The sequence below is a fragment of the Ipomoea nil genome, unplaced genomic scaffold (genome assembly GCF_001879475.1).
Source record: "Ipomoea nil cultivar Tokyo-kokei standard unplaced genomic scaffold, Asagao_1.1 scaffold0688, whole genome shotgun sequence".
Lineage (NCBI taxonomy): Eukaryota > Viridiplantae > Streptophyta > Magnoliopsida > Solanales > Convolvulaceae > Ipomoea > Ipomoea nil.
In genome coordinates this window covers 7,339,364-7,355,909 of record NW_017617116.1, presented here as the reverse complement: position 1 = coordinate 7,355,909, position 16,546 = coordinate 7,339,364, and the positions used below count along the sequence as shown (strand labels likewise).

Below are 16,546 nucleotides of genomic sequence, written 5' to 3'. Positions count from 1 at the left end.
TGTCTCTGTGACATACTTTGATTCCGTTACCTTGTCCATTTACTATTTCCTTTATTAATTGGGTTTAATAATTCGGATCACTCGAGTTAACTAAATCCATCATCAGTGATATAGAGTGTGTGTTTGACGTGTTTTAGATTCTCGTGTCACTTTTACTTATAACTTTAACATTAGTAACAATAAAATGTATGGAATTTAAGATGAAATCAACTGTTATTATTAAAAGAGGCCGGAATCAAAACAGTAACCTTAGCTCGTATATAGTTAGGGGTGACAATATCGATTCAACCCTAAATTATTTTTGTATCTATTCTTATAGTAGTGTTTCCGGTTGGCTACTACATTTTCACTCTAACAAGGTAACTAAAATTCACATATTCTCTACAACTCTTAATTGGTATATATTACATTGATATCTATTTCTTGTGAAATGAGATTAGTCTAATTGAATCTGATTCGAATTTCATTCAAAAGCAATTCTCTCAAAGACATTGTATATATAAGATATGAAGTCTCATTTTGAAGTTTTTTCTTGCCAAGTTCAATAATTAAAAAATAACTAAAGTTACGTTATAATTATTTGCTTACGGAAAGAAAAATTGGGAGAATAATCAAGAATGAGAGTGAAAAGAGATTATGAAGCTGAGAGGGAGAAATAGAATAAAAGGACAGGATATTATTATTATACACCTAATAGGGGCAACATTATTTATTAATATGCTCACACACATGAGAGCATATTATTTGAGAAACATAAAACATGCACCGCTCAGTACAACGTTATCAAGCCATTTGGAACTTATTCAACATGACATCCAAAACATAAAAGGTGTTCCAATTGAGCATTAAGCTTCAGAGTAACGATATAATCACTTAATAATCAGGTGCATTATAAGTACCAATAGCATCAATATAATATCCAGATCGCCCAAAGAACCCAACAATCTTATTACCATTCTGAGCCTGGAAGTTGAAAGGTGTTCCAACATTGGGGCCATACGTCCCAAACTCTCTTGCGTTGGTAGTAAACTTTATAGATCGTAACACATTGTCGCTACTTGCGAAAGCTCCAAACGTTCCACTTATCTCAGTCAGGTATTCATCCTCGCCATCAATATTAATCTATCCGCACATCATGAATCATGAAAAAGTTGGAAGGAAAGCAACGTAGAACATGTATATACATCACAAATAATAAATATAATTAAAATAAAATATACAAAATTAAATGTATAACCGTGTCGTTATGCGTGACGTTGGTTTCTGTCCCACCTCCACCAATTGTGAGTGTATCCTTTGAGCCATCATTCTTTGTGGCAGAAAAAGTTATACCAATGGGATTGTTATTTCCGCGCCCACCAAATGAAATAACAATTTGATTGATCTTATTCTTAGGTCGGAAACTCCAAAACCCACCACCATTGTGTCCCAATGGACCATATGCGACATCGGTGGAAATTGACATTGTTGAATGATAATTGAAAAGCAAAAGGTAGGGAGCTGAGAATGAAAATGAGAAAGTTTAGTGTGGAGAGAAGGAAGAGTTGATGGTCTTTTTATAGAGAGTGAATTGAAGTTAAGTAAGTGGTAGATTAGGTTGAAATACTATACATACGTAATGAGTTGTGGAACTAATTTTTGTTCACGTTGGAAGTGAGTCTTGCCAGGCCAGCATAACATGCATATGAGGTGACTGTCCAACTTTAATTTATGGTAGCCTAGCTTGGTGTTTTGCATAATTGAAGGTAGATAGAGTCGTTGCATTATGGAACAGTAAAACTTTTTTATTTTTCATTTTTTATTTTTTTTATTATGAGGAAATATGAGGACGGGTTCAAACTAAAAATGTCAATAGGTCATTATTGATGGGATTCCAACTTGTAATCTTGTAGCTACCAAGTCTACCGTTATGCAAAACTTCTGGCGTGAACAAAAATAGTTCGACAACTCATTACGTATGTATTTCATCTTACCACTTACGCGTGTGACCATTGATGAATATTTTAAACTCATGCTTTTTCTTTTCACATTTTGATATTTTTACTTGTTATTAATCATTATATTATGGAGTCAATTTGGTCACTTATGGAATGATTGTTTAATTTGTGCTTAGGTAACTTGACAAGAAAATGATGTTCTGAGCCAAACATATATTAAACTATTTTGATCAAGATGTCAAGTCATCCGAGGATATTTTTCTGAGGCAAAATGAAGAGAAGAAGATTGAACAACATGTGCCAAATATTTGTGTTTTATGGTCTTGATGATATAGGCAATTCTATGCAAAGGCAAAGCAAAAGATAATAAGGTGACATTTCTCATCCAAACTGGCGCTGTCTTAGTATTTTGACCATATCTCAGCGTAGGAGTGTCCGAATCAAGTGATTCTTGTACCATTGGAAAGCTAACTTGAAGGGATACAACTTTGATGAAGACTATAACAACTAATTCAAAGGTTTCGAGGGTGAAAAATAGCCTAGAAGACAAATAATGCGCACAAGAACTCTGCCTGGTGGCCACGGGTGTGGCCACGAAAATGGTCAGACCCGTGGCCAGAAGGCAGTGTGACTTCAATTCTAAATATTGGTATAGACACACCGTGCCTGTACCCATGGCCAACCTCGACAACTTTCGACATACAGCACATTTTGACCCCTTTAAAAAAGGATTTCTTCTACCTAAAAATATATCTTTCATTTCCCTTTCCCTCCTTTACAATCAATCAACCATACATTATTTTCTGCAAATTATTTGCCAATTGCACTATACACCTTGGGGTTGTAGTCTTTTACAACAACAAAATTCAACTATTTCTTTTGATCTGATAATAAATGGTCAAGTGGGTAAAACATAATTATTATATTTGAAGATTATGAGTTTAATTCTTGTTAATATTATCTCACAGTTAAACCTGTTGAACATGATCTTCTTAGTGATATGCAATTTATCTATTAACGGCAGTAGATTTTCCAAGTCACAAAAAAATAAATATTCATATTATAAAGTTATTTTGCCACTTATTGTTACATAAAATTTCACCATATATGGTTGCATAAATAAATAACATGAATTGAGTTACCCTTTTATCTAGGAATGATCAAATTAGTTTCTTAATTACCAGAATTAGGCCATATCATATCCCCTTAATTGTGCACCAATGTGACGTTGAAGGTTTCAGTGATAGAGTTTGTGTTTGACGTGTTTTAGATTCTCGTGTCACTTTTACTTTTATTTTAAATATTAGTAACAATAAAATGTATGGAATTACTTAAGATGAAATCAACTGTTATATTATTAAAAGAGCCAGGATGGAATCAAAGCAGTAACCTTAGTTTGTATATAGTTAGGGGTGACAGCATCGACTCACCCCTAAATTATTTTTGTATTTATTCTTATAGTAGTGTTTCCGTTTGGAACTTATTCAACATAACAATAACACCCAAAACATAAAAGGTGTTCCAATGGAGCATTAAGCTTCAGAGTAACGATACAATCACTTAATAATCCGGTGCATTATAAGTACCAATAGCATCAATATAGAATCCAGCTCGCCCAAAGAACCCAACAATCTTGTTGTCATTCTGAGCCTGGAAGTTGAATGGCGTTCCAACATTGGGGCCGTACGTACCGAACTCTCTTGCGTTGGTAGTAAATTTTATAGATCGTAGCACATTGTACGACCTATCTAAAGGTCCAAACGTTCCACTTATCTCAGTCAGGTATTCATCCGTGCCATCAATATCAATCTATCCAGACACATCATGAATCAAGAAAAAGTTGGAAGCTAGCTAGGAAAGCAACTTAGAACATATATATATATCACAAATAATAAATATAATCAACAAAAATATACAAAATTAAATGTATAACTGTTTCTTTACGGACGACGGCGGTATCTGAGCCACCTCCACCAATTGAGAGGGTATCCTTTGAACCATCGTTATTGGTGGTAGAAAAAGTTAAACCAATGGGATTGTTCTTGTTATTTCCGGGCCCACCAATTGAAATAACAATTTGACTGATCTTGTTCCTAGGTCGGAAACTCCAAAAGTCACCACCGTTGTGTCCCAATGGACCATATGCGACATCGGTAGAAACTGCCATTGTTTCTTGAATGAAAATTGAAAAACAAATTCAAAGGGAGAATGAAAATGAGAAAGATTGGTGTGGAGAGAAGGAAGAGTTAAGTAGTTAAGTAAGTGGTAGGGTGAAATACTATACATACTTAATGAGTTGTGGAACTAATTTTAACTGTAGGCACGTAATATGCAATTAACATGTCAATTCTGTGTTTGTAGTTAACATATATTGTGTATGTAATTAATAAAATAAAGTTGGGCAATCACCTCATATGCATGTTATGCTGGCCTGGCAATTATATTAGGAACTCACTTCCGACGTGAACAAAAATTAGTTCCACAACTCATTACGTATGAATTTCACCCTAAGCTACCACTTACTTAACTTCAATTAACTCTCTATAAATAGACCTCAAACTCTTCCTTCTCTCCACACCAAACTTTCTCATTTTCATTCTCCCTTTGAATTTGTTTTTCAATTTTCATTCAAGAAACAATGGAAATTTCTACCGATATCACATATGGTCCATTGGGACACAACGGTGGTGACTTTTGGAGTTTCCGACCTATGAACAAAATCAATCAAATTGTTATTTTATCTGGCGGGCCCGGAAATAACAATCCGATTGGTTTAATTTTTTCTTCGACTAATAAGACTGGTTCAAAGGATACCCTCACAATTGGTGGAGGTGGGACAGATACCACCGTCATCCGCAGCGACACGGTTATACATTTAATTTTGTATATATATATATATATATTTTTTTTTTTTTGTTTAATTATATTTATTATTTGTGATATATATATGTTCTAAGTTGCTTTAATTTCCTTCCAACTTTTTCTTGATTCATGATGTGTCTGGATAGATTAATATTGATGGCGCGGATGAATACCTGACCGAGATAAGCGGAACGTTTGGACCTTTCATGGATAGGTCGTACAATGTGTTACGATCTGTAAAGTTTACTACCAATGTGAGAGAGTTCGGGCCGTATGGTCCCAATGTTGGAACGCCATTCAACTTCCAGGCTCAGAATGGCGCCAAGATTGTTGGGTTCTTTGGGCGAGCTGGATTCTATGTTGATGCTATTGGTACTTATAATGCGTGATTATATGGTTACTCTGCAGCTCAATGCTCCCTTGGGACACCTTTATGTTTTGGTTGTTAGGTTGAATAAGTTCCAGAAGGTTTGATAACGTTGTATTGAGCGGTGCATGTTTTATGTTTCTCAAATATGCTCTCGTGTGTGTGAGCATATTAATAAATAATGTTGCGCCTATTATTAGGCGTATAATAATAATATCCTTTCGTTTTAGTCTATCTCTCCCTCTGATCTTCTCATCTTGATAATCTCTTTTCACTCACCGGTAATGAATAATTATAACTATAGTTATTTTTAAATTATTGAACTTGGCAAGAAAGGCTTGGGTAACTTCAAAAGAGTGGGTGAAACATAATTTTCGTACCAAAAGGTCGTAAATTTGATTCTTATCAATATATTTTTGGTGAAACGTTGTTGTGTAGATCATGATCGTCGAATGAAACTGTAGTAGAATTAAAGTGATAATAACTAGTGTGTGTGAAAAATGAAACTAAAAAAACAGAGCACATTATTGTTAAGTGAAACTGTAGTATAATTAAAATGATCCTTTAGCATTGCTATAATTAAACTAGCTAGTGTGTGATAAATAAAACTAAAATCCAGAGTCATACAATAACATATATTGTCAAATGACTTGAAATGCAATTAAAATTAATATAATACTTCAACATTATTGTAATTAAACTAGTGTGTGTGGAAAATGAAACAAAAAATAAAGCTCAAGCAATAATATATATTATCAAATGAAATTAATGTGGAGGAAAATGAAACTAAAACACATTGCAATATTGTCAAATGAAACTGAAGTGTAATTAAAATGATACATACTTCATGATCCACAGTAAAATTTGCCTCTTACAAATGTTATACCATGGACCAGGATCCACCTCGCATTGTAGACACTAGTCCAAAATTGTGTTTCGTTAACATATTATATGTATTTAGTTAGTAAATTATGTGCATGTAAATAAATTGAATGACCCATAATTTTTAAACTACAGACACAAAATATGTTAACTGTATATTATGTGCATGTAGTTAACATATTATCTCTATAGTTAACATGCTTTCAATTTATTTACAAGCACATAATCTATTAACTACAGACACATAATAGATTAATTGTAGACACAAACTAGGCTACCATAAAATTAAGTTGGGCAGTCACCTCAATATGCATGTTATGCTGGAAACTGGCAAGTATAGTAGGAACTCACTTCCGACGTGAACAAAAATTAGTTCCACAACTCATTACGTATGTATTTCACCCTACAATTTAACTTCAATTCACTCTCTATAAAATGACCTCCAATTAACTCTTCCTTCTCTCCACACCAAACTTTCTCATTTTCATTCTCCCTTTTAATTTGCTTTTCAATTTTCATTCAATAAACAATGGCAATTTCTACCGATGTCGCATATGGTCCATTGGGACACAACGGTGGTGACTTTTGGAGTTTCCGACCTATGAACAAGATCGATCAAATTATTATTTTATCTGGTGGGTCCGGAAATAATAATCCCATTGGTATAACTTTTTCTTCAACTAATAAGGATGGTTCAAAGGATTCCCTCACAATTGGTGGAGGTGGGAATGAAACGACCGTCATCCGTAACGACACGGTTATACATTTAATTTTGTATATTTTATTTTTAAATATATTTATTATTCGTGTACTCAAAAAAATATTTATTATTTGTGATATATATATATATATATATATATATATATATATATATATATATATATATATATGTTCTAAGTTGCTTTCCTTCTAACTTTTTCTTGATTCATAATGTGCCTGGATAGATTAATATTGATGGCGCGGATGAATACCTGACCGAGATAAGCGGAGCGTTTGGACGTTTCATAGATACGAGGTTCGATGTGTTACGATCTGTAAAGTTTACTACCAACGTAAGAGCGTTTGGGCCATACGGCCCCAATGTTGGAACGCCGTTCAACTTCCAGGCTCAGGATGGCGCCAAGATTGTTGGATTCTTTGGGCGAGCTGGATTCTATGTTGATGCTATTGGTACTTATAATGCTTAAGTGATTATATCGTTACTCAGCTCTGAAGCTTAATGCTCCATTGGAACACCTTTATGTTTCGGTTGTAATATGTTACGTTGAATAAGTTCCAAATGACTTGATAACGTTGTACTGAGCGGTCCATGTTTTATGTTTCTCAAATATTCTCTCATGTGTGTGAGCATATTAATAAATAATGTTGCGCCTATTATTAGGTGTATAATAATATCCTTTCCTTTTATTCTATTTCTCCCTCTGATCTTCATAATCTCTTTTCACTCACCCGTAATAAATAATTATAATTATAGTTATTTTTAAATTATTACTGAACTTGGAAAGAAGAAAGGCTTGGATAACTTCAAAAGATGGGTCAAACATGATTTTCATACCAGAAGGTCACAAGTTTGATTCTTATCAATATAATTTGAGTGAAATCTGTTTTGTATAATTTGCAAACTATTATACAAAATATTTATTCGGTGCACACATCAATTAGTGACTACTTGTTTTCTTGCGCGTCACAATATAAAAAGGGCTTGGATAGTAACCTTCAATTTTATTTTTAACCTGATGGTGCGTTGTGGTTCACAATATACATGTTTAATTTACTTCTCATAGTCTAATTTACTCCAAATTATATTGTTGTAGTTGTGTCAATATTTTTATTATTAATTATTTCACCATTGTCATATGCATCATATTCTCTTATATATATTAAAACTAGTCTTTTCTATGCGCGATACACAAAAACATATATCCAATATTTATATTTTTTAAAATAACTAACAAATTCCTACTAATTAAAATCTATATGAAATCAAATTTATTTATTATAATAATCCAATATATAATGTCTACAAATATTATTATTATTATTAAAGAATATAAGAAAATATATAGTGGATGCATGTGCATGATAACAATAATGGAAAAGATAACGAAAGTTATAACAGTAGGGATTTTTTGTCCAAAAAATTATATAATACAACTCTAAAAGCACAATGTACAAAATGATTAGCATTAAAAACATGGACATAAATGAGGGATATAACTTTGATTGAGACTTATTATGTTTTTAGATATTAAAATGTTGTACGTTTTCTATTATGTGTTGAAAAACTAGCTAAAAATGGCATGTAAAATTATGGTTATTTTGAAGCAAAGTTTTGAGTATGGTGCACTTTCGATTTGAGTCGATCGGGTTAAAGCAGATTTAAGTTCTCCTAAACAAGAAGTTTAATTCAATATATTATACACTCAGAATGAACAATGGGTGAATGATAAATTGATTTTCAAAGTGTACTTATTTGAGTTAGGAAAATTGAATTGAAGTTGCGAAGGTTTTGTAGTAACTTTTGTCCTACATTGGAAAATGGATGTTATTTGCATTAGTATATATACAATTTTATTTTAGGGTCAAATGTAGTTTGCATTAGTATATATACAAATTTTTGTTTGAAACTAAACACTAATGATTCTTTATACTTTCTCAATCTCTTTCCACCTAAATAATAAATGTCACAACCATCGAGGTTTGATCCTTTGACCACCCATTTAGAATGATAACAAATGTGTCATCACACTATATCACATATATGGTAGTTGGCTACAACTTTCTTTTCAGAAGAGATTAAATTGTACAAGCTTTCTCTCGCGGATTAGGGATGCAAATTAGATCAAAACCCAAAATGTGCTTACATGCACTTGATTTATAATGTTTAATTCTAATTTTAAAATGAAAACTTAATTTTAAGGGGAATGTGCACTTGGTAAATCCTGTCTTATAACCCTAATCAACAAAGAATCACAATGAGATAAACTAGCCTAAATTTTTGGATGGAGCTACCGTTCATAGGTCATGGTAATTTGTTTCATAATTCTAACTCATAGGTTCTTTTTGTCAAGCAAATATACTAAGGGGTTTTTTATAAATGAAATATTTTGAACTTACTTTATTTTTTGTCCAAAGTATATATGTCTTAGTTTTGCCAATTAAATTGCCAAAGGGGGAGATTATTAGTGTACAAATGATACATTTTAAAAACCCTTTAATAAGATTGGCTAATTTAATTGTCAAAGGGTTAAAATTAGTGGTTGTTATAAGATATGGACCGTCTCCTATCTTGGTTTTCTACTGCTTATGTCAAGTACAAATATTTAAGAGGCATGCAAATTTTTGGAGGATATTTGAATATGTGGATTCAGTCATTCTATGAAAGCAAAATGTTTAATTATTGTGGTGGTGGTTTATTCAAATATGGTTGGCATTTATTTAAGGCGTATGGATAGCTCATTATGGGGAAAGTGGTTGATTAAAATTCAATATAAAAGGAGTAGGTTCCTTATCTCTTACTACACGATTGACTATGCTATCACTTTAAAGGAAAGTTTTCAGATATTGTTTTATCAAATCACTGTATTATTCTCTTATGAAGAGTTGATCGTGCGGAGTTTATATCGTGCATCACGGCGCACATAGCAATGTGCGCCCAGGCACAAAACGTGCGTGTTTCTTGCTGACGTCACTTCGTCCGTCCGAACAGATCAAACTCCATTATGTGTATTCAGTTAAAAGTTTATGTGTATTGTGTTACGAGTTTATGTGTATTCAGTTAAGAGTTTATGTGTATTATGTTAACCAAACCCCATTATGTGTATTCAGTTAAAAGTTTATGTGTATTGTGTTATGAGTTTATGTGTATTATGTTAACCAGACCACATTATGTGTATTCAGTTAAAAGTTTATGTGTATTATGTATTATGTTAGATTATGTGTATTCTGTTATGAGTTTATGTGCATTCAAAACAAAGGTTTTTTGATCGAGTCGATTCCATGATTATAAGTTCATTCCATACCGGACCAGGTCGGAATAGGGTTATTCTCATTATGAGAAGGGGTCATTCGAGTGTATCTAAATAGATACTATGTTTCCATATGGATCTCTACGTCGTTACATTCCATTTAGGATTAGGACTAGACGTAATCGGACCTGCTTTTTACATATCTCTCTTGGAACCCTATTCACCTCTTTGAGTGAATCGAGAAATAGGTTTGATTGTCCATCTTTTTGATATAGATAAGGCATTCTCCGGTTTTTTTTAACAACTTAACAAAAGGACGTCGTTTTGGGAGGCGCGGGGCGCACAGTGCTATGTTCGCCGTGGTGCACGGTATAACGATTGTAGTTCGGCAACATCAGGTTCAGCTGTTTGAAGAAATCAGCATGCACGCACCTCTCCTATATTAGATGTTGTGAAGGTTGTAGTTGGTTGTAGTTGGTTGTAGTGGCTGATTGCTTTGTGTACAAACCCCTTGTAAAACCTTGGTGAACATCTAGTGGATTGGGCTGATGTGAGTTGCCCCGCAGAAGTAGGAGAAGTGCTCTGAACTGCGTGATCAATTCCGGTGTACTTGATTTTTATTTTATGCTTTTTATTTCGTTATTTATTTTCGTTAAATAACTTAATTAATTGGTCCGATAATATCTATACTAAAATCAATAGAAGTTTAAAATATATCTTGCATTCAAGATTCACGACACTTTCATCTTGGTTTTATATGGGTGATTTTTTTTTTTCAAAATAATTTTTGACAAACGAGAACAAAAAGCAAATTGGTATATTAAATTAAAGAGCAAAGATTTAAAAAAAAAAAAAAAACAAACAAACAACTTATTTATTAATAAGCTCATACACGAGAGCACATACATTTGACAACCATAAAGCAACCAATGCTTAATACAACATTATATTATTCAAACCATTTGGAACTTATTCATGAACAAACAACAACACATAGACGTCGTGTTCCAATATAATGGAGCATTAAGCTTGAGAGTGACGATATAATCACGCCCTTGTATGATAAATACCAAGAGCATCAATATAGATTCCAGATCGACCAAGGAATCCAACAATCTTGTTGCCATTCGGAGCTTGGATGGTAAATGGCGTTCCAACATTGGGGCCGTACGGACCATACTCTCTTTGATTGGTTTTAATTTTTATTGATCGTAAGACATTGTACCCCGAATCTATGAAAGGTCCAAACGTTCCACTTATCCCATTCAAATATTCACCCTCGCCATCAACAAATACCTATTTATAAATGTCATGAATCAAGAAAAAGTTAGTTAAATACATATTTGTATTTAGGATGGAATGAAACTTAACAATAAATATAATTAAATTAAGATGTACAAAATTAAATGTATACCATGTCGTTACGGGTGACCACTAGATCATTCCCACCTCCGCCTATTGTGAGTGTATCGCTGTTTGAACCATCTTCATTAACGGAAAAAAAAGTCATACCAATAGGATTTTCGTTTCTCGACCCACCAGAAGAAATAACAATTTTATGGATCTTTTGATGCGGTCGGAAACTAAAAAAGTATCCACCGTTAGTTCCTTCTGGTCCGATTACGCTATCGATAGTAGCTGATAACATGGTTTCTTGGATGATAATTGTAAAGCAAAAGGAATTAAGAATGAAAATGAGAAAGTTTGGTGTGCAGAGTGGGAAGACTTGGAGGTCCCTTTTATAGAGATCGAGTGAAGGTGCATGGTAGCATCAAAATATTAAATACATAACTTTAATACTTCTAGAGATTCACATTTTACACACACTCACATATATAGGGAAGGGATCAGGTGCATTTGAGGCTTTCCGTGCGATTATACGGGTGGACACACATTAAGCATTAATTTGACGCACTTAAAGTACACAACACACGCACATTAAGCACACAAACAAAACGTACACTTTCAGAACACAACCTCACGCATATAAAGCACAAACCTCATGCATGTTAAGTACAAGTCTCACGCATGTTAAGCACAAGCCTCACACATATTAAGCACAAAAACACACACACCTTAAGTTTTAAAAATAACTCACATTAAGTACACACTCACGCACATTAAGTACAAAACTCACGCACCTTAAGCACACGACTCACGCACATTAAGCACAAAACTCACGCACATTAAGCATAAAACTCATGCACTTTAAAGTTTCAACAACTCACATTAAGTACACACTCACGCACATTAAGCACAAAATTCATGCACATTACGCACAAGACTCACACACATTAAGTACAAAACTTACGCACATTAAACATTACACACTCACGCACATTAAGCACAAGACTCACGCACACTAAGTACAAAACTCGCGCACATTAATCACCCGTACAACCACACGGGAAACACTTAAATGCACCTGAACATATATATATATATATATATATATATATATATATATATATATAATTGTTAGTCATGCATTTACTATTATGTAAAGAATTACCGTTAGTAGGAAATGCAAAATTTTGTTTCTTTATACTTACGTAGTAGTCAGTATCATATTTGAATTGTTAAATGTTGGAAGCCTCGGCCCAAAATAAATAAATAAATAATATTATATGTATGTAATGTTAAACAACTTTAGGACAACCTTTTCCCAAATAAATGGCTAACACATGTTGAAGTCTTAAATGGTAAGAATACCCAAATTATATGCAAATAATAATAATAATAATAATAATAATAATAATAATAATAATAATAATGGTCATTATATCGTGGACCGCGCCATCGCGGTGCATGTGCACCGTGGTTAAAACGGCGTCGTTTTATTAAGTAAAGAAACGGTGCGCCGTTAATGTTAACGGAACGCGCGTTTTTTGTATGTTAATTACCAACTGACACTACAGTGTATCTAAACTGACACTACCTCACGTATTATTTTTATATTATCAAATGAAACTGAAGTTATATCAAAATGATACTGTAGTTTTGGTGAAATGAAACTGCAGTGTATATAAAATGAAACTGAATAACATTTCACATATTTGAGTGTATATTGCACAATAAAACTGTAATTATATCAAAATGATCATGTAGTTGTGTTTTAATAAAACTATAGTGTATATAAAATAAAATTAAATAACATTTTCACATATTTGAGTCTATAAATATCGAATAAAACTGTAGTTATATTGAAATGAAACTGTAGTTGTGTTGAACTGAAACTGCAGTGTATACAAAATGAAACTAAATAACAGAGTTACTTTTTGCGGAAGGGTGCGGAACGGCGTGAAACGGATGCCGTTTCTTTTCCTTAAACAAAACAACATCGTTTTGAAGCGCGGTGCATAATCTATTATGTACCGCGGTGCACGATGATATAATAATAATAATAATAATAATAATAATAATAACATGATTTAAAGGTCATGATTGGAATGGAGGCTGCAGTAAAGTGGAAGAACCAGGGCCAGATTTTAGATTTTTGATTTTTGTGGCCTTGTTCTGATAAATAAGTGAGGCCCTACCAAAATCTCAATTTTTAAAACTAGTACATGCAAGTTTCGAACCCTTGACCTCCAAGTTAAAATACAATAAATACACATTCATACCATCTCCTCATAAAACTTTTTAAATTTAATTGAAAACTTTTAATTTTTATTTCTAAACTAGCTAGGTAAAAATTAAATATTAGGCCTCTAAAATTTGGGGCCCCTCTAAAATTGGGGGCCCTGTGCGGTAGCCCAGCTTGCACAGCCTAAAATCCGGCCCTGACAAGAACACTAGGAAATGATCGGTGGGGTGATGGTACGACTTGCAATGAGCAGTGACTCTAGAGGCGGGGATCTGGCAAAACTGCCATCAACTAAATTTAATAAAATAATAATAACCAACAACAACAATAATAATAATTCCAAATAGCATTCAATCCATTCCTATCAGGATAATGGAGAGAGTGATTGAATGGCTCACCATATTGTCTTTTATTTAAGGTATGAGGACACGTTTCATTGGGTGTTTAATGGAATTCGTAAGAGTGCCAAAGAGGTTTTTACTTGTTTCTTTGCGCTAGGCCACTCCTTAAAGCAAGGGATGAGGTTTGGGATAATGATAGTTGAACATTTAGTAAATAAAACTTAGACACATGTTTTGATTTTATTGAAAACTGAAGAATAGAATGGAATAAAAATTATGCATGGTTTTTTTTTTTTTTTTTTTTTTTTGAAAATAAAGAATCAAATATTTAATTTGCTTCTGTTTTTAAATTTGTTCACAAGGCTCCCCTCTTTGTACGTATTTCTCATCCATCTACCTCCATAAGCTGTATCTAGGGTCCATATACATCATTCTTAGACTATGATTCATAATAATGTAAGGTGGACCTTGGTCTATGGTATAACAAGTGTAAGTTGCTTGGACCAACTCAAAATGGAAAATTTGTCTGTACGTTAAAATTAAACGTTTAACACTACGCTAAAAACTTTATTGTTAATATCAAATGCATTACTTTATTTCAGTCAGCACAATTAATGTTTCGATGATAAAATATTGGATTTGACATTCCAAATTGTCTTCTAACACTATTCTTTTCATCTCGTCCATCTCAATTCTCAAGAATAATTGCTACTCAAATATCAATAACAAAATATAGAAATGTATAACCAATCGCTATTTAAATATTCATAATTTTTTCTTATGGTGTTTGTTATTGTTAGTGTTTGTATCAATCAATATATGACATTTTGATAGGGTATTGTAAATTTGTTTTGTTTTTTGTTTTTTTTTTTTAATGTGGAAAATAAGTTGCTTAGACAACCCTTCGAGAATAAGGTTTAGAAAAATGATAGACACACATTTTGATTTTATTGAAAAAGAAGAATCGAAATTATGGTTTAATTTCTCTCTCTCTTTTTTTTTTTTTTTTTTTTTTTTTTTTTTTTTTGAAAGAATCAAATATTTTTATTTTTTTTTAGGCAAAAGAATCAAATATTTAATTTGCTAATGTTTTTTAATTTGTTCACAAGACTTCCTCTATGTACGTCTTAGTCATTCATCTACTCGATCAATACGCTGCATCTAAAGATACTTCCAAATGTTTTCAAAAAAGATACTTCCAAAAGGAACTGATGACATGGTTTCTTGGATGATAATTGAAAAGCAAAAGGAATTAAGAATGAAAATGAGAAAGTTTAGTGTGCAGATTTAGTATAGGGATGGCAACGTGGTGGGAGTGCGGTCCTTGTCTCCATCTCTAAATTGAATCTTTATTATTTCCCTCCTCGGCCCGTCTGTGCGGGGATTTTTGAGACGGTAATTATTCGCCCCGTTTTTGAATGAAAACACAAATATATTGTTTAAATGTTATGTTAAATTGTTAAGTCTTGGATCCTTAAATAAAGTCAAAATACATAAATAGATTTTTTTTTTGAATACCAAATACATAAATAGATTAATTGAACTAAAATGTTCAAATTTCAAAAGTCCCAAATTTCCAACATTCCAAACATTCAACCCTAGAGCATTCAAGCTGCGTTTTGAAGACAAGAAAGAGGATAATCAAGAGCTTCAAGTTATCTTGGGAGAATCATTTGATCTATTCTTTTTACTCTCTTTGATTGCTTGTAAACTGTTTATTTTATTGCAATGAATTCTAGTTTAGCCATGTGTGGCTAAGTTTTATTAGAGATTCTTGGGTAAAAAGTGTTTGTGAACCTATGTGCCTAGTTCTAGATTCTTTAATATACTGATATTTGGATTTTATACTTGTGTTGCAATTGTGATTTACAATTCAACGGGGAAATTAGTCATTGTGTCGGAAATGGAAACCCTAGATATACCTGTTTATGGAATTGAAGCATCTAAATTATGTACCGGCCAATAATTCTCCCCTTCAAATTGTTAATATATCATTATTTCAACTACCAACAATTGAATGGCTCATAGATATTTTTCCAAATAATTTTTTCACGTGGAAAAAAATAACAGAGTACATTGTTAATTAGGACCACTGTACAGAATTCATACTCTTGAGGTCCAAAATTTCATAACGCAAAACACAACACAAAACACATACACAAGAATCAGGGTTATCGAAATGACGAGGTACATATTAATTCATACTCTTGAGATATAGAATTTAATTATAACACAAGACATATACACATGTTATATATATTTATTTATTTTTCAAATTTTTTGATTTATGTACATTTGTGTTCATTGAAACTTTCACAACACAAATACAAACATTTATAATATATCACACAATTAATAATTTGTTCCAGGTACAAAATTCATACTCTTAACGTATAGGATTTCATAATGCAATATACAAAAAGTCACAACACAAAACACATACACATGAACGAGGGTCTCTAGTGCAGTGTGAATTGAACCCTGGTATATGGTACAAGAATTGCCACACATCTGTGTGGGCCACATTCCAAAATGACATGATTTTGACGTTTTAAAAGAATTCCCTTAGTTAATAACGGTGTGATCTAGAGATACTATTCAAT

General features: G+C 32.7%; 5 protein-coding genes across 5 annotated transcripts in view; 2 read left to right on the top strand and 3 right to left on the bottom strand.

The window, feature by feature from the left end:
* Positions 1 to 16,546, bottom strand: part of LOC109175469 (mannose/glucose-specific lectin-like) — a 59,949-nt gene that overhangs the window by 8,446 nt on the left and 34,957 nt on the right. The window lies entirely within an intron of this gene.
* On the bottom strand, positions 657 to 1,532 carry LOC109175949 (horcolin-like). Its single transcript, XM_019325333.1, has 2 exons — positions 1,238 to 1,532; positions 657 to 1,122 (listed from the first exon to the last, which is right to left on the bottom strand). Exons 1-2 carry the CDS (start codon positions 1,463 to 1,465, stop codon positions 874 to 876), a joined length of 477 nt encoding a protein of 158 aa, XP_019180878.1. The 5' UTR covers positions 1,466 to 1,532; the 3' UTR covers positions 657 to 873.
* LOC109175948 (mannose/glucose-specific lectin-like) lies at positions 3,443 to 4,218 on the bottom strand. The gene is made up of 2 exons (XM_019325332.1): positions 3,871 to 4,218; positions 3,443 to 3,746 (listed from the first exon to the last, which is right to left on the bottom strand). The coding sequence occupies exons 1-2, from the start codon at positions 4,102 to 4,104 to the stop codon at positions 3,498 to 3,500; spliced, it is 483 nt and encodes a 160-aa protein (XP_019180877.1). The 5' UTR covers positions 4,105 to 4,218; the 3' UTR covers positions 3,443 to 3,497.
* On the top strand, positions 4,504 to 5,400 carry LOC109175955 (mannose/glucose-specific lectin-like). Its single transcript, XM_019325337.1, has 2 exons — positions 4,504 to 4,803; positions 4,946 to 5,400. The coding sequence occupies exons 1-2, from the start codon at positions 4,576 to 4,578 to the stop codon at positions 5,186 to 5,188; spliced, it is 471 nt and encodes a 156-aa protein (XP_019180882.1). The 5' UTR covers positions 4,504 to 4,575; the 3' UTR covers positions 5,189 to 5,400.
* On the top strand, positions 6,508 to 7,460 carry LOC109175956 (mannose/glucose-specific lectin-like). The gene is made up of 2 exons (XM_019325338.1): positions 6,508 to 6,805; positions 6,993 to 7,460. The coding sequence occupies exons 1-2, from the start codon at positions 6,578 to 6,580 to the stop codon at positions 7,233 to 7,235; spliced, it is 471 nt and encodes a 156-aa protein (XP_019180883.1). The 5' UTR covers positions 6,508 to 6,577; the 3' UTR covers positions 7,236 to 7,460.